Source organism: Zootoca vivipara, chromosome 3 (assembly GCF_963506605.1).
Source record: "Zootoca vivipara chromosome 3, rZooViv1.1, whole genome shotgun sequence".
In the NCBI taxonomy this organism is placed as follows: Eukaryota; Metazoa; Chordata; class Lepidosauria; order Squamata; family Lacertidae; genus Zootoca; species Zootoca vivipara.
The window spans coordinates 98,082,999-98,104,862 of NC_083278.1; the positions used below are offsets into that span (position 1 = coordinate 98,082,999).

At 41.1% G+C, this 21,864-nt stretch overlaps 1 protein-coding gene across 1 annotated transcript in view; it reads left to right on the forward strand.

The window, feature by feature from the left end:
* MTA3 (metastasis associated 1 family member 3) overlaps positions 1 to 21,864 on the forward strand; it is a 139,320-nt gene that overhangs the window by 97,533 nt on the left and 19,923 nt on the right. The window contains exons 17-18 of the mRNA XM_035111219.2: positions 5,555 to 5,586; positions 14,765 to 14,919. Coding sequence (XP_034967110.2) covers positions 5,555 to 5,586; positions 14,765 to 14,919 — 187 coding nt within the window. The remainder of the gene's footprint in view (positions 1 to 5,554; positions 5,587 to 14,764; positions 14,920 to 21,864) is intronic.

The window sequence follows — 21,864 nt, forward strand, 5'->3', positions numbered from 1 at the left end:
ATAAGTGGGCTTTTTTTTCTTAATAGCTTTTCTTAATTTTGGGTTGTGAAGCATAGACCCAAGCAATGGATTACCACTTTCCAAGCAATGTATTTGATTTGGTAATCTGGTACAGAGATATCCTTTAAACTTTTCATATTGATCTGCTGTAAACCCGCTATTTAATCTAGTAATAGTTTAAAACTTTTTTGGGTAGATCAGCACACGATTTTCATTCATAGCTCTGTTTTGATTTCAGTTGTTAACTTGTGCTGAACATGTGCACGATATGTTTGTTTTGTCAGCCGAGGGGTAATGCGCTGAAACTGGCTACAGTGTAAAATCTCTCAAGAGCTTATTCAGGTTTTGCAGCCCTAAACTGATACAAGCCCACTTCCCATTAATCTGTTATGTTTGCATGACTTATTACATAAAAAAAGAAAGGCACAATATTCCACCCCTCCTTCAAAAACCTGGATTAGGTTCCTGTTCGAAAAGATTACTGAAGCATTGCCATTTTGAGCACTCAAAGCACTGTATAAATGGCAATGCTTACAATGACAATATTTGTAATGGAACCACCTTTACAAGGTCCAAAGTGGGTATTAGGAGACATTTGTTTGGTTCACACTAACCAAATTTTCAGTTCCTGAACCAATACCAAACCTGAAACAGCCAACATTTGAATTTTGCACTTCTCTGAATTTTGCATATGTGTACATATTAAAATGCACATTTTAGTGATTTATGTGTTTTAATGCATATAAAGGCTCAAGGAAACGTCACGATTCATGTGTCCATCAAATCAGAGTTTGAAGAGGGATCTGTTTTAAACAGATTTCTATACAGAATCAAGCAGTTCCAATCCAGCTGAGCTTTGCCTGCATTGGGTGTTGTTGTTGTTGTTGTTGTTGTTTTTTTTAAAAAAAGCCTGATCAATCATGTCCAGATAATATACAATTATTTGCATATTGTGTATAAAAGAACAGTACTCCATGAGGATATATTTCTGCAGCCTCATTTTGTATATATTAATATATATTTTCATAAAGTCATGTGCATTGTTGAATATAAGTGATTATTTTAGGAAACCTGGAGTATATATGCATATAATATTTATGTAATATTAGACATATAGTAACAATTATAATAACGTAAATTTCATGTGAGAATTGTTTTTAGTTTTAGTGGGACCGTTAACAAAAAAAACCCTCTTCTCATCAATTTCACTTGGCAAGACAAGATTTTTTTTAAAAAAATCCATACAGATAAACTCAACTTTGAGATTTTTTTAGAAAATTCCATCTCTACTTCAGTTACATATCTAGATCAGTTGTGTGCATGGTAGCCTGTTTCTGCATATGGGCCCTCTTTACTAGTTTGAAGCACCCATCTTTTGTGGAGAAAATAGGTGCTGAGACTGGAAAATATTTAGGTGCTGGCATTTTCCTCCAACATCACTCTTAGTTTGCTTCAGTGAATGGTAAAGGTAATCAGCAATCCAGGTTCTCAGCAAACATGTCAGGATGCATAGTTTTTCCAATAACTCTTGCCGAACGGTGAAAGTTCTCAAGTTAGCAGAGTCAACACCACCATCTCTGTGTGCTAAGAAAAACTCAATGAATCATTTTTTTTTGCCTCAAGTTACAAAATCATGGGAAGCAAAAAATGTCATTGCTGCCTTCACTTTCTGGTCAACACTTTGCTTTTAAACAGGAAAGATTCACATGATGACATGAGAATGTAAGCTTCACTTCTCTCCACATCTGGAAGTAATTGAATTATATATCTTTGCAGCGAGAGATTTCATAGAATGCCAAAGTAGGCTAGCTCGATGCAACGGACAAAGTGCTGGTTTGCAGTATTACTTGAATATAGCTTGTTTTATTTTATGTTATTTAGATTTATTGCCAAATCAGGGCAGGTAAATAAAAGTAAAGGGCCTCCAGCAAAATAAAATGCAATCAAAGCAACAAGATTACCCAGCCATTTCTCAAATGAGCCCTAAACGCTTCCAAAAAGTGCTCAGTTTTAGACTTTGATGTGTCTGTACATATGGAAGGGCATTCCATAATTCCAAATCAATAGCAGTGATGGGGTTTTCAGTGAGCAATGTAGGGGATTCAGGGGTAACTGTGCCCTTGAAGGACCAGGTGTGCAGCCTGGGAGTCATTTTGCTCTCCATGGAGGTGCAGGTTAATGCTGTGTCCAGGGCAGCTGCCTACCAGCTCCATTTGGTACGCCGGCTGAGACCCTGCCTTCCTGTGTACAGTCTCATTAGAGTGGCACATGCCCTGGTTATCTCCCGCTTGGACTACTGCAATGCATTCTTCATGGCGCTACCTTTGAAGGTGACTTGGAAACTGCAACTAATCCAGAATGCAGCAGCTAGAATGGTGAATGGAAATGGCTGCTGGGACCATATAGCACCAGTCCTAAAGGATCTACACTGGCTCCCAGTACGTTTCCGAGCACAATTCAAAGTGTTGGTGCTGACCTTTAAAGCCATAAATGGCCCTGGTCCACTATACCTGAAGGAGCATCTCCACTCCCAATGTTCAAGCCAGACACTAAGATCTAGATCTGAGAACTTTCTGACAGTCCTCTCAATTTATAAGTGCTGGCGCATATTTTTGGAGTCACAGGAAGGAAATGAATTTAAATAATCTTTAAAAGCAGTATTTGATTTGTTCTCTCTTTACCCCTTCTCTTCTTCTTTTTCCTTCATTGACATATGGGAAAGCACCTGACATTTCTGTCTGAAATCTGTATTCACTTCCTAGCTCATTTCCTTGGAAAACAAAATTCCAATATGCAACCCTGAGTCACCTTAATGTTTTAGCAATGACATAAACACTTATTCCAAGAGTTGCTGGAAGAAGCCTCACTTGTTATTGCATTTTATAACTTTGGGGGCTCTCAAATTATATTTCTGTGTAACATCAATTTTACATGGAAGCATATGCGACCTTAATTTAGTAAGCTTGCTGGTTCCTAGTATACTTACTATAACACACATCCCTGTGCTACGTTAGAGTTTCTCCTTCTGAAAGAATAAATATGACAGATATAAATATGTAAAAAGAATAAAAAATACAATATAGACTGTAGAAAACAGTAACGTGGAGCAAAGCCCATATTTCTCAGGTGTGGGGCTCTACAAATGAATGCCTAAACTTAGTTCTCTGTGTCTAGCCCAGGCATAGGCAACCTTGGCTCTCCAGATGTTTTGGAACTACAACTCCCATGACCCCTAGCTAACAGGGCCAGTGGTCAGGGATCATGGGAGTTGTAGTTCCAAAACACTTCAAAATGACCTTAACAGATTAGAGAACTGGGCCAAAGCAAACAAGATGAATTTTAACAGGGAGAAATGTAAAGTACTACACTTGGGGAAAAATAATAATAATGAAAGGCACAAATACAGGATGGGAGACATTGGCTTGAGAGCAGTACATGTGAAAAGGATCTAGGAGTCTTGGTAGACCACAAACTTGACACGAGTCAACGGTGGGATGTAGCAGCTAAAAAAGCCAATGCAATTCTGGGCTGCATCAATAGGAGTATAGCATCTAGATCAAGGGAAGTAATAGTACCACTGTATTCTGCTCTGGTCAGACCTCACTTGGACTACTGTGTCCAGTTCTGGGCACCACAGTTGAAGAAGGATACTGACAAGCTGGAACGTGTCCAGGGGAGGGCAACCAAAATGGTCAAAGGCCTGGAAACAATGCCTTATGAGGAACAGCTTAGGGAGCTGGGCATGTTTAGCATGGAGAAGAGAAGGTTAAGGGGTGATACGATAGCCATGTTCAAATATATAAAAGGATGCCATATAGAGGAGGGAGAAAGGTTGTTTTCTGCTGCTCCAGAGAAGTGGACACGGAGCAATGGATTCAAACTACAAGAAAGAAGATTCCACCTAAACATTAGGAAGAACTTCCTGACAGTAAGAGCTGTTTGACAGTGGAATTTGCTGCCAAGGAGTGTGGTGGAGTCTCCTTCTTTGGAGGTCTTTAAGCAGAGGCTTGACAGCCACCTGTCAGGAATGCTTTGATGGTGTTTCCTGCTTGGCAGGGGGTTGGACTGGATGGCCATGGTCTCTTCCAACTCTATGATTCTATGGAGAGCCAAGGTTGACCATGCCTGGTCTAGCCAATGTGAAAGCCATTGTGGTGTAATGGTTAGAGTGTCAGACTAGGACCTAGCAGACTCCGGCTTCAAATCTCCCCTAAGCTGTGAAACCTACTCGACTGACCCAGCATCAGTAGACTAAAGTCCAACTACAAATGTTCCATTAGGTTACAGTTTTCAGTATGGCATGCACTCCATTTGGCTTTAGACCACTTTCTCTGAATGCTAGTGATTTATAGGTTCCTGCAAAACGTTCTTCTCTGACTGCACCACAATTATTTTTTCTTGTTTGCATCTAGGAACTTCGTCTTAATTGTCTAGCTGAAATTGTCAGACTTGTTTCCTCAAGTGATTGCTCTGCTTTTAGTAACATTGATTAGCTAAGCTCAGATTTTCACTTGACGCAGCACTGCCAAAGTACCGTAGCTTCACCTGTGGGTACGAAAGGAAATTGCATCCAGGTTAGCTTGACTTCAGCAACTTCAAAGCCCTTAGGTAGCATAATAAAAACAAATCGTGTGTAAACATCTTGGGGAGCGGGGACCGATTGCTGGCAACTGATCTAGATCTGTTCAAAACTAATTGTGGTAGGTCAACCTGGTTTTCCCTACTGACGAGGAAGTGATTTAGTAGGCCAAGGGGGACTTTTCTGCTGAGCTTGGGAATGGCCAGAGGCCAAGAGACTGTTCTCATGGGTATGTGATGCAATTTTTACTCCTGAATGTATCAATTTTGAATCTGTGTGGTGCTTTGATGGGGCACTTATTAGGGATCCATATATAACAGGGCTGGGGAAATGTTTTCAAGTCTGAGGGTCGCAAGCCAGTTGTGGAACGGGCCAGAGGCAAAACTGTATGAGAATTTTGTCAAAGGACAAGAGAGTGGGGCAAAGGATGCAAATCTTACCCTCTAACAAATGGCTGTCCAGCCTTTACTTAACTGATCTCCAGTGAAGGACAGTCCACTGCCTCTCAAGGCAATTTGTTCCACTGTCAAATAGCCATAGCTGTCAAGCCTTCCATTTCCTCGCGAGGAAGCCTATTCAGCATAAGGGAATTTCCCTTTAAAAAAGGGGAGACCTTGACAGCTATGCAAATAGCTGTTAGGAAGTTTCTTTAAACATATAGCTGAAAAACGGCTTCTTTGCATTTTTCACCCATTAGTTCTTCTCCTGCCGTCTAGAGCAAAAGCAAATAAATCTGCTCCATTTTCTATGTGCTAGGCGTTCATATATTTGAAGATTGTTATCAATGCCATCTGCTGCAGTGGGCTCTGTAATTGCAAGGTTGCCTCTGTAGTTGGAGCTCTCTGTTTGGCATTCTATATCTTTCAGTATTACGGTTGCTCTTGAGGAAGCTGCAATGAAAATAATTTGTTGTAAAGGGATGTGTGTAAGCCAATCTAGGTCTAATCTGCGGTGTTGTGTGTGGTTTTGTTTTAGGACTTTCCAGTCATACACATGGGACTAAAATGGTAAGTTCTAACATTTTTTAAATCTGATTTTACTGGATTAGGGTTTTAAGAATGTGCGGTACAATCCTATGCATGGTTACCTAGAAGCTAATGTGTCCATTAGGATTTGCTCCCAAGTAAATGTGCATAGGAAGGATTGCAGCCTTAGTACCAGAAGTGGCTCATAGGACAGGGAGGGGCCACAATGCTTGCTGCCTGGCAGCTGGGTTGCTGATGTTTACTGGGAGAGATAGGCAAAATGGAGAGGTGAGGAGGTTGGTGTGGTGCAAACACGCCAGCAGGAGCACCAGATAGGTTCCACTGATGCATTTGCACTGGACCAACTTCTCTACACTATTGCCTTTTCCCTCTCCCTCCTGGTAAACAACAGCAATATGCCTGCTGGGATGTTCCCATCCGATGAGACACTTGGTGGCATCTTCTTCTGAAATCTATTGTGCGTTGGGAGCCAATGTGAAACAGTGGCAAACAAGTGTTGGATTTGGAGACACAGACGGCCAAGTCCCCACCCGATTTTCCAGAAAGTTTATGTATACCATGTGGTCCTGGTGAAATGAATCTAAACAATATTGTTAGTGCTTCTGTGCAATAATATTTCATGTATTGTGAGATGGCTATTCTCATGATGTGTGTTCATCTTCAAGAGAGATACTATTATTTTGATTTAAAAATTATGTTACAAGTCAGGAAAACCCCAATAAATTCCCAAAGCAAATACTTAACAGCTGTCCGATTTTCTCCCTGTTTTCATTTAAAGAAATGAAAATATGATTAGCAGCTGAAGCTCTGTTAGCAAACATTGGAATGGCAGCCTTAGTTCCAGTTCTTTTCTGCTGTTAAAACATATGAGTGAGATAAAGAAATAGTGAGACCCCCACAATGACTTGAAAATTGGGAAGATTAGCGAGCTGAATTATTAGGATCATAACTATACCTTAGAGAAAGGTCATACATGAAATCTACATTTCATCTCATCTGCCAAGGAACTCATAGGAATATTTTAGGTTGGAGTGAAAGGTTCAAGTACCAAAGCATTCTGTCCTGGGCCATGTGCCAGGGATGGGTGCGACTTATCACAACAAGTGGCCCCATCTCCCTTCTCTTCCATTTCTTTCTCCCTCTTCTACTCACCCCCACGCCATCTCTCAATGAGAAAAGAGAGACATCACAATTGCAAGACGTCTAAAATGATTGCTTGAAGAAGGTTTTCCCCCTCCTTCTATCCCTCTACCATTTGGTCCATTTACCTGGTAGATTCAGGGAGATATCACTCCCTGCCTGGGTGATAAGATAAGATTCTTGGGTGAGCACCTTCCTTCAGTCCCATCAACATCAGAGGCACATATGGTGGTGGCACAAGAGAGAGCCTTTCATATGTCTGCGGCAAGATTGTGAAATTCCTTCCCAAAAGAGATTAGACTGGCTCCCTCCTTGTTATAAGATGATAAGATAATCTTTATTGTCATTGTCCCCTTGCCGGAACAACGAAATTACTTGGTTACCACATCCACTCAGATAAAGCTCAGATATTCCACATATCTTTCAACTGGCAGGTTTCTTATTTAAACAGGCCTTTGAAAACTAAGGAGCAGACAATGTTGGCTGCTATCAGGGCAATCAAGAGTTCAGTGCTGGTTCTAAATGCCCTTATTGGTTTTTAGTTTATTTTTTAATTGCTTTGTATTTTAAAGTGATGTTTTTAAAAGGTTGTAAGCTGCCTGGAATCCCAACTTGGGAGAAAGGCAGGCCATAAACACATTAAGTATACATTAATAACAACAATAACAAATAATATACCATCCATTTCGACTTTGTCCCACCACATTTTTCTTGGTCTTCTACCCATATCCTCCTTTTCTTATGGGCTTCCCTCTCCCACCCTGAATTTAACCTGGTGGCTACATGAAATTAGTCGCAAAGGCCACAGGTTATCCACCCTTGTGTGACAGTAGCATCATGCCTTTCTCACCAACTTGTACCCACCTGATCATTCAGAATTTGAGTCATTTGGTGACTAATAGCTCCAATCAAATCTCTTGTTGGAGTCTGGACTTCACTGTATCCTGAGTACAGATTTGAATGTTTGATGCAAAATGACAGAATAACTTGGTGACATGAACAGTCCAGAGCAGAATACCAGATGCTAACATTGTGATTCAATCAAGATTGCTGCTCATATCCACGTTTCCTGATTAATCGGGAGATCTGCTCCCATTAATGTCGTCATAGCATCATCGCAGTTATCTTCCCTCAGCTTTCTAAAGAGAATTCACTGGATTTCCAAAGTCTGTCATTCACAACTGGTGCTTGTATTAAATTCAAATTTGTTCTTATTAATTGTTTTATGTTTTTGTTCTCAATAGACTTTGAAATCGTGTATTTTGGCTGTATGTTTTGCTTTTCAGACACTGCTTCCTTCAATGGTTTCCAGCTCTGTTCTTAAGTTACAAATTCAAAATCTTATGTTACATAAGCTATTCAATAAAATGTTGCAATGCAACTTCTTAAAAAATCATTTAAACAAAACATTTCTATCAACTAAAAAGGAACCCTGATTACAGATTTTAGAACAGTTATTTTGCAGATGGCAATAAACTTTGAAGTAGTTTGGGAAGTTATTGGTATGGCTGGAATCAGGAGTATATTAACAGATGACCTAATAAAATGTTCCAGACAGATTGAAGAGGAGACAGGCAGAACAGAAACTCATTTATTCCAATATTTACAATTTGGACACATTATAAATAATTTGAGCACAAAGCATATATGGCCCGCTAAGGGATTGTACTAATTCAGTCATTAAGTATGACTTATTGAAGGATTGTACTAATTTTGACAAAGTAATCTCAAATAATTATTTTATTTTTAAAGGAACTTTAAAACAGATTAATAACATTGTGGTAAATCAAATTAACTGGGGAAAGGATCTTAATACAAGCATCCCACAGGAAATGTGTATGAACCACAAGGAAAACTTTTATGAATTTGTATTTGATGGTATAAGCTATATCAAATTTACATACTGGCTATTACATATTTTTATGAACCTGCTATATGAATATAACATACAGTACTGGGCTTTTGAATTAACAGAGATAAGAAATGTGACAAGTTGTGAGTGATCAATGGACTCATTGGTTAGTTACTCTTTTGGGAAATGTGTAAGGTATAATACTCCAGAAATGATAATGCCATTTATTGAAGGCAGCATGACTGACCCTTAAATGGAAAAAGACCAACTCACTGCTTATCAATCGATGGCTTTCAAGAATATGGGAAGATTGCAAATATAAACAGAGAGATAAGACAGCAAAATAATCAGTTTTTTTTAGAGAAATGGAGTTTGTTTATCCACTAATACTATTTCTTAATTTATATAAAATATTCAGTTGCATATAATTCACAATAGGTATTTTTTATGACCAAGGGTGTTGGCTCCTGGGGGCCAAGGCACTATGGCCCACACTATGTGTTTTTTCCCCTCTAGAGGGCAGGGCCCCTTAATATTCAGAGGGCCCTATGTCAGAATATCATGTTGGGCCCCCTCAATTGTCCAGAGAAGCTGGCGCCTCTGTTTATGACGAATTTGAAATGATAGTGGTTTCCTTCAGTGTCTACTAAACCATTTTTTTGTTACTATAATGCATAAGGTGCTGGTGGTTTATCTTACAGGTAGGTAGCTGTGTTGGTCTGCCGTAGTCGAAACAAAATAAAAAAAAATCCTTCCAGTAGCACCTTAGAGACCAACTAAGTTCGTCATTGGTATGAGCTTTCGTGTATCTGAAGAAGTGTACATGCACACTAAAGTGCATACCAATGACAAACTTAGTTGGTCTCTAAGGTGCTACTGGAAGGTGGTTTATCTGTTATTGAATAGTTTAATGTAGGCATGCTTGATTATAAATGTAATGAATCCATAAGATGACATTTTTATATCAAATGTGGGAATGAGCAATTCTGTAAAGGCAATCTGTTTCTCAACTGTGTCTGCAGTGCCAGATTACCATGAAAGCACTAGAGGAAGTCTGACAAAACAATAAATAGAAAAACCTGTCTTTTAAAAACCCTGCTGCCTGAGCTTTCATTCTGGTGTGTAAGTGAGCGCCTTGGGACCCAGTATAACCCAGTATAACAACCAAACAGGCAGAGTAGGCACTGGCCTATGGGCCCCATGCCTTTTAGGGGTCCTGCAAAACCAGATCAAAATTGGTTTATTACAATAAAAATGTATTAGGAGATAATTATCAGCCCCCCCCCCCCCGAGATTCTGACTGCCACAGCACTGTGTATCTGCCAGCTTTCTCGGTAATATAACACCATGGACCCAATACAGTGGTACCTCTACTTACGAATTTAATGCGTTCCGAACGCACATTTGTAAATAGAAAAAAATTGTAAGTCGAATCCCATAGGAATGCATTGGGAGAAAAAATTCGTAAGTCGAAGCAACCCTATCTAAAAATTTGTAAGTAGAAAAAATCCTATCTAAACCGCATCCAAGATGGCGGACAGAGCTCCATTCGTAAGTAGAAACATTCGTAAGTAGAGTTATTCGTAAGTAGAGGTACCACTGTATATGGAGATGAAGTGCTGCCATGTTCTAGTGTAATTTTCCTCTTTCCTGGAGTGTACTGGATGTTCAGAATTTGAGACAAGATGGAGTTTCTGTTGGTGTTCTGCTGTTAGGAGTCTGAGATAGGATAGAGTTTCTGTTGGTGTACTATCCACCCGATGGAGGCAGTATCAGCACTGGAACTGGAACTCTGTGGCACTGGAACCCTAAACTGTGGCACTGGAACCCTAAACTTTTTATTCTGAAGCTGTGGGCTAGGATGGCCATGCTAATTCGTGCGCTTGTAGTCTCTGGGACAAGAAACTTCAACTGATGCAAAATGCTGTTTCAGCAGCTGGTTGAATAGAGCACAGTATTCTAGCATTCTTCAGTGTATACTGTACTAGATTGGCTATACTATTCCCAGTTCATTGCAGCATAATGGAAAGAGCTGGTTCTTGCCTTAAAAGTTCAAAATGACTTAGGATCTGGGTACCTTAAGGAATACCTTTCCCCCTTACACATTTCCATGTGTACTCTATTCAGCATGTGAGGTCCTGCTCTATGTCCTCCTACCAACAGAGGTTCTCTGAGTCTCCTAGGAACAGGGCCTTCTCAATAATGGCACCAATTTTATGGAATGCCCTCCCAAAGGAAGCCCACTAGGGTCCAACAAAATAAAAATCCAAATCTTTGAGAAGGACTTGGACATTGGTTAATTTCACTGGTCTCCTGTGCGGGTATAGATGTACCATTTTGCTAAGTTTGTTGGGGATTTTTAAAGTTATTTGTTTATATTGTTATATTTGTTATAATTTGAGATTGTTGTATTTGTTTCCGATCTGCTGCAGTGTTTCCTTTTTGCTATGGGGTTATTTAATGTTGATGGCTTGTAAAGTTTTTATAGTAAAATGATATCTAATTATAAGAAATAAATAATGCATAGGTTTCTATCATAAAGTATACCTTATTTTTATAAAGCGAGTCACAGCCCTGAATATCACCAAGAGCTTGAATTTAGGTTAGTCAAGTCAAGGTATGAGCATTAGAAGAAATACCGGTAAATAAATACTTTGCTCGTGTCACTTGTACTGCCATGAGGGATAGAGACTTGGGTTGCATTCTTGAATGTTTTCTGACATACTGTTAGTAGTGCTTAGAATATTTCAGTTCTTGCATTGATGTGTTTGGCCGGTTCTTGAGGGGACATATGAATATACCCAATGCTGGATCAAGATTTCAGGAGTCCTAGCAAAAAACACCCCATGTAATGTTCCCCTAAAATTTTGAGAGAATGCAGAGAGGCCTGCTATTATTGAGCTCACCCAGTTCCTCTCAGAGTCTTAGCATGAGATTAGAGATCCTTACTTATCTGGGTTCTTTGCAAGGCTCAGAGAGCTTGGGGCAGTGGGTGGGCAATGGAATATGTACCCTTCATGGCATCCGATACAATGTGAGAAACAACCACACCCTCTATGTGTTCCACAAAGAAGTCTAGAACGGGAGGAGGTAGGGTTGCCAGACTCAATAGAGGACAGGACTTCCGTGCCTTTAATTGCCCCTGCTCTATTTTGAGTCTGGAAACCTTAAAGAGAAACCAGCAGACCCTTTGCTTGGAAATTAAACAAAGGGTCTGCTGGTTTCTCTTCAAGGTTTCCAGACTCAAAAGAGAGCAGGGCAATTAAAGGCACAGAAGTCCTGCCCTCTATTGAGTCTGGCAACCCTAGGAGGATGTCTCTTACTTACAGAAGGATGAGATCTTTTGCTTTGTGTAGGGCATTCAGGAATGTCAGAAGCTATGTGATTTTACCTTCGGCTGCTTCATCAACTTCCAGGCCACCATTTGCAAAGACAGCCAAATGAAACTAATAGTGAAGTTGGCCTGGTCTCTGCCCTGGCATTTTCCTGACTCTGATTGTTTCCCATAGTGTCTCTCACATTGCCTATCAGTGTGCAATAGGACGTTTAGGAACAGAGGAAGTGCCTTATGCCAAGTCTGTGTGGGAGGAATTAAAATATATGAATCCCTGTAGACCTGTGTGTGGAGGTGAACAACAGAAAGAAATGGCTAGGTGCCTGGATTCAAATTGTGGGGGTTGCACACAGAGAACCCCAGTAGCAGAGTATTAAACTCACAGAAATAAGTAGCACAGTAAAGTGTTAAGAATATAGGTTGTTAGACCTTTCTTATCCCATTCAGCCACACACAGCAGCTGACCTTTTCCTACCCCTCTTGCAATGAGCAGACCACACACTGTTAAGTAAGTTTAAAATGCATTACTTACAGATTCAAAATCTCAGTCAGGCAGCAGCAAGGACAACATAGGCAAAATACTCTTGGGTAGAAAGTACAGAATATAGTTCCAAACATGTGCTGTAAGCCTAGGAGCAAGCTAACTCATGTCTGTCTCATTACATGATGCAAGGGGAGGGGAGTAGAAAAGCTTCCAGAGAAGAAGGGGCATGACCTAGTTGTGTCTATCTAGCAATACAACTCCTTTAGCTCTTCATGCACCGACTAGCCCTTTGCTTGTTAGTTGTATTTGACCACAATCTCTTGCAGCCTAACCCTTGGTCCTTCTAGCTCAGTATTGCCTACACTGACTAGCAGGTCTGTCCAGGGTTTCAGGCAGGTGACATTCCCAATGCTACCTGGAGATACCAAGGACTGAACAAGGGATCTTCTGCATGCAAAACAGATGCTCTGATCTGAACAGCACTTCTGCACAGCTAAAGCAAGCATGCCTTAAATGCAATGGCAGTTGGAAAGTAAACAGGTGGTAAAACTCACTTTGGATTTGCCCCTACTGATTTCAACCCTGTTTATATTTGGTTTTGGTTTTGGCTAAATGTTTGTGACACACATGCTGGGCTTGCTTAGGATTGGCCAGTTTAAAATTTTAGTGACACATGAATGAATGTGCCTCTTTTCAGCCAGCAATTTTCTGTAAATAAATTAGCAAACTTGCTTGAGGGAAGCATTGCAATGGCTCATCTTTGCAGGCTGAGGTTGCAGTAATATAGAACTGCTTCTAATGGGCACAGGAAATGACTAGGCATATGGAATTGAGAAGGCAGGGGCGGTTCCTAGGCTTTTAGGGCAAAAGCAGTGTGGTGAATCTTTCAGTGGTTTGGTCTCAATAACGCAGAAGTGCTGCTAAAGTATTAAATGGGAGCACTATATTTGACATCATCTTCAAAGAGTTTGTGCCTGAAAGTTTATCGATCATGTTCTTCTGCAGCAGTGGGTGGATGTACTTTCCAATGGCTTTAGAGGGAGCGTTAAGTATTTGAGTAATGCCCAGGTTAAAAAGCAAACAGCTCTATTCCTTCTCACTTCCTATGTCATGCATTCTTCACTGTTTTGTCCACAGGACTGCATACTGAGATATAATCAGGCCACCCTGGACTGAGCATGAATTTAAAATCCAGATTAGGCTAAACTTCAGCAAATGCATTCAGCGCCCCAGTCTGCCTTTTGGTGGGTAGCCTAATATTTCTTGAAATAGTACTACAGGCAAAACAGGCGCCTTGTATCCCATCGGTGATCATTAGAGGCTAATCTATGCTAGGACTAGGAGGATAATTTAATGGCTAATATAAGGAGGAGGAGCAACAGCCACAGGAGTTGCTCTTAGTAGAAGGAGCAACAGTAAATGAGCACATTTCTCATTGTAATGGGTTCTACTGGGACTCAGTGTCTGTAGCAGAGAATCAGCAGTGCCTACGGCAACAATATCCAATGTGAGAAACCTTCAGCATGCTATTGGGCACCAGATTGCTAGAGGGGCCACTGGGGATATTGCGGCCCAAGGAATGAGGCAGCAAAAATGAGGAAAAAGTATTTTGGTCTCATTGGTGTTGAACCAAGGTAGCTCAACAATTTCTTGTGACACATGCTTGCCACGTGGCAGACACAGCTAATTACTGGCTCCCAACTTGCAGCGTTACTTTTAGTTTGAGATGAGGGCATGACTGTGGAGAGCCCCCAAGTACTCTCATATGGATTAATCTCAGAGGACCTGGTCTTTCAAAAGTGGGCTGTGATTAGGGATGCTCATTCTGTGTGAATTTATGTGAATGAACTTAATCCTGGCCACCTCCTAGGCTAATTTCATGGATCGGAATGCAGTTATCCTTTGGACTACACTCTTCTGATTTTACGGTGCAGGTTGTGGGTCAAAGATGCATACAAATTGCATATTTCAGGGAGAAATCCTTACAAAAACGAACACTTTTTTTGGGGGGAGTGTATTTTAGAGCGGAAATGTGTGCAATTTAAAAAATTGATGCATTAAAAATGGGGCAGAAGAGATTTATGATTAAACATATGTGAAACTGACACCGGAGAGACTAACCCAGACATAGGCAAACCTCAGCCCTGCAGATGTTTTGAGACTTCAGTTCCCATCATCCCTGACCACTGGTCCTGTTAGCTAGGGATGATGGGATCTGGAGAGCCGAGTTTGCCTATGCCTGGACTAACCTGTCTATCCTCTTTTGTGTTGTGATGTGGTGGTGGGGAGTTTATAAACAAGGACAAAATAACACTCTCCATTGGATTGTAGTCCATGTTTCTAAAATATTTCCTGATTTTTTTTATTTTTTATTTGGCAATGATTTCAGCAAGCGGCACATGATTTCTATACAACTAATGGTAAAACTTTACAAGTCGGCACAAGTGACCTTATGCCAAGTGTTACGCCGTTGCTCAAGAGGCAGAGACAAAACTGGCTCAATGCTCCTGATGATGGTTTCTTTATTGCTACAGAAGAGACCAGGTAAGAGAAAGTGGGGAGATAGGAGCCTGCAAGAATCAAGAGCGTAGACAGCTCGCTCGCCCTCTCATTGCTAGGTAACATTCTGAGAATGCCGGAATGTATTCTTATGCATGTGATGGATCCAGCTAGTCAATCCCCACAGGTGTCAAACACACTGAAACAGTCTCCATCAAGTGCTACGGTAATATTTATAGACACATTTAAATCCGTAGAAAGGCTGTAATCGGTGATCCAATATCAGTATCTCAAATAGGCAAAAGATCCTTCATGCCTTTATTCTGTGCTATTGTAAATATCCGTTCCTCACTTTCCATCATATGGCCAAAGAATAAACATTTCCCCACAATTTAGCACTTAGGAAATGGTTTTTTTGTACTCCGGCCGAGAGGTAGATATAAAAGCTGTGGGTTTTTCAGAGGGCGAACATGGTTTGTTCATAGATTATTGTGTGGGATTTTTATTCTTCCCGATATCTTTTCTTCATCATCTGACCATTATTTATCTGTGTATAAAGAACCCAAGGCAGCCTGTTCCTGCAGTGCTACCCTTGCTTAGTCCTTTTATTAAAACATATTTCCATTCTTATTTACAAGCACAAAGATTTCTGAGTGCAAATGCTTCCAGTGCACTGATTGCCATGGAAATCCCTCAATTATAGCTCATTCAGTTATGGTTTGATGATGCAACGCAATCCCTTTAAAATGCAGGGGAAACTGGCAAATTTATTTTAGATTGAGATGCATCTCTCTCTCTTTGTGTGTGTGTGTGATTATACATAGGTACATGGATGAATATTTACAGAACAGCTTCATTTATCCAAATAGCTTGAAAGCAGTTGGAAAATAAGGAATAACTCCTTGAATATTTCCATATGCCGTTGTTTGGAAGAATAGAGAGCTTCAAACATACTGATTGCTCCAGGAGAAACTTGCTATGCTGGTGTTTCCATCAGCAAGCTACTAAATGTGGATGTAGAACACATGACTCTATAAATAACCGTGTGCAAATGTTGGGGACACCTGTGGCAATCAACCTATGCATATTATTTTGTTAACCTGTTGCACATTTGCTGTGAGAAACACCAGTGTGCCCTGGAGTGATTGTAATGCAGAACTTTCCCAACAGTGTGTTGCAACATGTTAGTGTGTCAGCTGCCGTGTGCAGGTGTGTTGCGCAAACACTCCCTGCGCTCCTCGCTGGGCTGGAAAGGGGTTAGTTAGGCATCCCCAAACTTCGGCCTCCAGATGTTTTGGACTACAATTCCCATCATCCCTGCTCACTGGTCCTGTTAGCTAGGGATCATGGGAGTTGTAGGCCAAAACATCTGGAGGGCCGCAGTTTGGGGATGCCTGATTTAACCTCTGGTAAAATTGAATTACTGTGTCACGAAATGATGCATGTCTAAAAAGTGTGTTGCCTGTATGAAAAGTTACCAAGGGTTTAATTTACTTAGCTTTGCATGGATGTGGACTGGAAAATATTCACAGTAAATTTGGATGCTTCAGAATTTGAATAATAGCAGCTCAGCTTGAACCTCTCTTCCACATGAACTCGATCACAGGTTACTAACAATGATGTAATGTGTTTTATGAAGTGGAGTGTTTTCACGAAGTTTTCCAAAATTCTGGCGGTGCTCAAATTAGCAATATGCAAAAGGATGGCTTATATACACTGGTATATATATAGGTTACTTTTTCTGATCAAGCGGAGCTTAGCAGCCCTTGAAAATCACTGTCTTTTGAAGACAGTGCCCTGCATAAATAGTTCTGCACCTAGCCTTGGCATGGAAAATATCTTCACCATAAAATTTCATATTTGGTTGATTAATGTGTTTGGGCTCACATACCCAGGCAAATATTTAAGGGCATTTTTGGAACAGTTACCCCAGCCCCACTGGTGAAACATTAATACTTGCACTGTTGGAAATTATGAAGCTGGAAAAGGAGCCTTATATAATGCTGGGACTATGTTGTTAGTAATTAACAATCATTTATTTGTTTTCAATGTCTGCATTTTGCCTGTTTTATGGACACTTTAGGCTGCGGACAGTCAACAATAAATGGGATGCAGCTTTGGGTCCTGCAAGGGACTAACAGTAGGAGTTTTGGCCTTTTTCTTTTTCTTTGAAGACTTGACCCCGGTGTCGGGGACAGGCAGTTGTTAGAGGTGAATCAAGAGGAAGCGCAGAGATGGGGAGTCAGAGTTGAGGGACCAAGCCCTGAGACCAAGCTGAGGGATGCACAGAAACGCAACCGAGGCAGGAAGATGGTTGTAGCCCAGACAAGATCACTGCAGACAAATAAACATATATGCCTTTGACTTGTCTAGAAGGGCTCAACCTGGGTAAGTGGAGCCAGTCGAGAGCCTAAGAATACTCCACAGTTGGAAGACGTCAGGAAGAGCTGCGACTCAGTGGTAGAACATAGAGTCAGTCCCCGGGATCTTTAGGTAGGGCTCGGGAAGAGCTCTGTCTGAAACCTTGGTGTAAGGGGGAGGGCTTATAGGGAGCAGCCCCCCCCCCATCAGGTCGAGTTCCTCTCAGAGCAGTAAGTCCAGTAGCGGATCAGATTACAGGAGTCAGGAAGCAGAGAGGGAGGGACAAGGCTCTAGCAGTGTCAAAGAGCCTCAACACCGAGTAGAGGGGGAGGCAGCTGGGGAGGAAATGATGGGAGAGCAGTCAGAAGGACGGCCCTTCCCCCTGACGCCTGAATTGAGGCGCACGGCACCCCGTAGGACAGGAGGGAGGCGCTTTGGGGTTCCCAAGCTGTTATGTTGGGCGCGAAACAGAAAAAAGCCATTGCGAGGTTCTGACTCAGACTAAGCAGACATGTTTTCCAGACACTTTGCACTATAAATAGAATGCACAATAAAAAAACACCTTAAAGACAAGCAGGTGTGGAGCGTCGTTACTCAAGAGTAGCCGCAAGAACCTCTGACACTTGGGAATGCTACTAAAAGTCATAGTAGATAATACCAAGGTCAGTGAACCAATGGATTGATTTTACATCAGGGAGCTTCCTCTCTTTGTGTGTTCCAAGATGCAGTTTTCCCTGGGTTCTGTGTACAGCTGCAAACAGAACTAGAAGCAACCACATAGCCTGCAACACATTGCAATGAAAAAAACCAGGATGCCACCTTCCATGCCCGCACTCCCACGTGAGTCACGTGACCTGCTTAAGATAACGCCCCCCTAAAAAGTGCTTTTTTCAGGCATGACACCCCAAAACACATGTTTTGGGATGCTGCACAAGGTCGCCCCCCCAAAAAAGTGCTATTTGGGGCAAGATTGTGGCATGAGATTGTGGTGGCCAAAAAGACCACCAAAATCATGGGGGGACGGGATGGTAACTGGGACAATTGAGTATGTAGCCAGTTCTAGCCTCTGCAGCTTCTGACATAGGCAGCCTGCTCCATGTTGTTACTATTTATTAAATTATATACAACTTATTGCCAAAATAGAATTCCAATGTGTGGTATTGTAAAAAAACAAAGAAAAAAGTGTGATATTGTGGGGTGGTTGTTGTTGTTGTTTAAAAAAGAAGGATTAACTCCAAAATGTTTATTAGTGAACAAAGCAAAAACATGATAATCTGTCTTTCGTGGACTTCCAGAAGTGTGGTCCGATCAGAGATGCTCACTTGGGGAGGGTGGGTACTTTTTATCTATATCAGAATATAGGTTTCCCATATTGTTACCATCGTCCATCATGAGTTCTCTAATCTCTAAAGTGCTTTATGAATACATCCAAGAAAAATAAAAATATTTTGTGTGTGTAAACATTACAAAAAAAACCAGCAATGTTACAACATTCTCTTGATAACGCTAAACTCCTATGGACAATTTTTCTAGGCACTTTACTTTTGTACTGCAGAAACCATTATTTATCAGCTTATTGGTACATTTTTCAGGCTGACTTGCTCCAGCCTCCCTGTTCTAATATTGCACCCAGGTATCTAGGGTGGAATTATTCTAGAAATTCTGACTTTTTTCGTTGTTAAAGAGAAGCAAGGAAGGACTGTGGAGAAAAAGTAGATCATTTACTCTATTGCTGGTTTCCCACAACCCTGCCCTTAATGAAAAGAAAATCAGGATGTTCTGAATCAATAGTAAGTCCTCTGCAAACTAAATTATTTCCCCAGTCTCTTCAATATTCATTTCTATCGGCTCGTGTGTGTGTGTGTGTGTGTGTGTGTGTGTGTGTGCATCTGTTTGATTGCTGAATTTGTACATTTCAAAAGATCAGAGTGAATGCACACACAGAGAGATTTTAAGGCACATTCTCATCACCTGATGAAATGCAACACTGAGTGATGATTAAGCAATTGCAGATCTCGCAGCCCATATTTAGGAAACACTGGCTCTTCATAGATGATCTACCTCTGTGTGCAGTCACTATGTGCAAGAGAAGAGGTATTGCAGCAGCAAAGCTCATACACAGTTTCCATGCACTGGTCTGGTGAAAATCGACAAATGTGGTCGCTAGTGGAGCCATTCCTTCCTCCTTTGACTGAACACACACCGTGTCTTCGCAGTGAAAATGCATTTTTTTCCCCTGGATTCAGTTTACACATTTAGCTGCTAGATCTGTAGTACTGTGTAATAGTGTGATGAGAAATTATGTGTGAATAATCTCTTGGAATCCTGGCCCCTACAAGGGAATGGAGCAGGTGGAGGTGTAAGAACTTGTAAATATTTTTCAATAGTTAGCCTGTGATTCATCCCCCAATAAACTGCTCATGCAGACAAAGTTTGCAGTTGCTTGTTAATCTCTATATATTTTCAAGAACTTCAAGGTGCTATGAGCCTATATAATATGTCTTAATTTAGCTGTGCTTTGCTAACCCAGGCTCATTTTAGGCTTCCTTGTCCTCAAACGAAATAGCTGTAATATAGGTTCTTTTGTAAATGTCTTTTTTTAGCTTAATGGAGGGAATGACTATGTTTTTAAAATTGGCTTCATTGTGCTAAATTGCCACTCTTGGTTTTTATATAACCAAAGAATATAGAAAAAATCATATTGCATTAGCCAGAACTTCAGGAGCAATGTGACTCTGAATGACAGCTTGGATTTGTTTAAACTTCATAATGCCAGGACCATTACCATGAAAATGAATGATGAAGCTGGTTGCATGATTGAACCATATTATGCCTTTTTAAAATGCCATAAATTTGTAATTTGTATGTATAAAATAAATATCATACATACAAAATAAACGTAGGAAATTTAGACTAGCAGAATTGGTAGGGATTGAAGAGTTATAGCTTAAAGGTAAAGGGACCCCTGACCATTAGGTCCAGTCGTGGATGACTCTGGGGTTGCGGCGCTCATCTCGCTTTACTGGCCGAGGGAGCCAGCGTACAGCTTCCAGGTCATGTGGCCAGCATGACTATGCCGCTTCTGGCAAACCAGAGCAGCGAATGGAAACGCCATTTACCTTCCCGCTGGAGCGGTACCTATTTATCTACTTGCACTTTGACGTGCTTTTGAACTGCTAGGTGGGCAGGAGCTGGGACTGAGCAACGAGAGCTCACCCCATTGCGGGGATTCGAACCGCCAACCTTCTGATCAGCAAGCCCTAGGCTCTGTGGTTTAACCCACAGCACCACCCGCATCCCATTATAGCTTAGTAACTTAGTAATATGTAGTAGGGCATCTACTTTCATGCTGAAGATCCCAGGTTCAATCCTTGGCATGTGCAGGTAGGGTTGAGAATGTTTCCTTCTATCTGTCGGTCTATGTAGATAATACTGAGGTAGATGGACCAAGGGCAGCTTCCCCATTTCCTCTTTAAAGGTCATCTTTAAAGAGTCCTCTTTAAAGAGTTGACTAAAGGTCAACACCATTTGTATGATGTACTCTTTGCATGAAGGATGGTGGCCAAAACTCCGGAATTCAGCACAGGAATTCAACATTGTGCTATGGCCAGCATCCAATCACTGTAAGCATTGCAGCTTGCCAGATAGAATAATTCCCCCCTCGCAGCCTCCATCACTGCTCTGGGGGTTCTCCTGAACCCTCCATGACCCCATTTGGGGGACACTGTTGGGGCATGGGAGGAAGCCCTGTCATGCAGGCTGCAGCTCTTGTGCATGGCTTGTGTTGCTGGGGATTCATTAGGTGACTCTCGCCTTACATTTAGAACGAATTCAAATCAACATTATGCATGAGGAAGCCCGCCATAAATCAGTGTCCTTCAACTGCTTTTGGGTCTCGTCTCTGGAGCTTTCTGCAAGACCTAGACTGGAAAATTGCTCCAGATCCGGGTGATTTGAAACATATGTAAAATATGGACTGGACTTCCCAACATTACACCATTATTTTAAGGCAGTTATGAGCCATCATCATAAATCCTTCACAGAGCTACCCACTTAAAGCAGACTTTAGTGTACCATGAGGTTAAATCGAAGAGTATTACATTTAGGCTGCAGTCCTATACCATAATTTGTTTGGCAACTGTTCAAAACATATTTGTTTAGGCAAGTCAATCCAGACATGTTGACATGTGTTTTAATCTGGTTTTTAGCTTATTGATGATTTAAAACATTTTAAAAATGTTTTAAATAGTGTTTTAATTGTATTTTTCTGATAATATTGTTCTTTTATATTTTTGGAAGCTCTGTTGATCTTTTATTACAGTTGAGCAGAGTATAAATCTTGTGAAATAAATAAATATACCCCTTACCTGTTAAGGCCATTCAACTCAATGTGACTAACTTCTAAGTAGACGTTTATAGGAAATGACAGAACTGAACCGTCAGATATCCTCGTAGGTGATCCTAAAAGCTCTGATTGGTCTTGCCTCTTGGACCTAGGACAGGCACCCCCAAACTTCAGCCTTCCAGATGTTTTGGACTACAGTCCCCATCATCCCCGACCACTGGTCCTGTTAGCTAGGGATCATGGGAGTTGTAGGTCCAAACATCTGGAGGGCCGCAGTTTGGGGA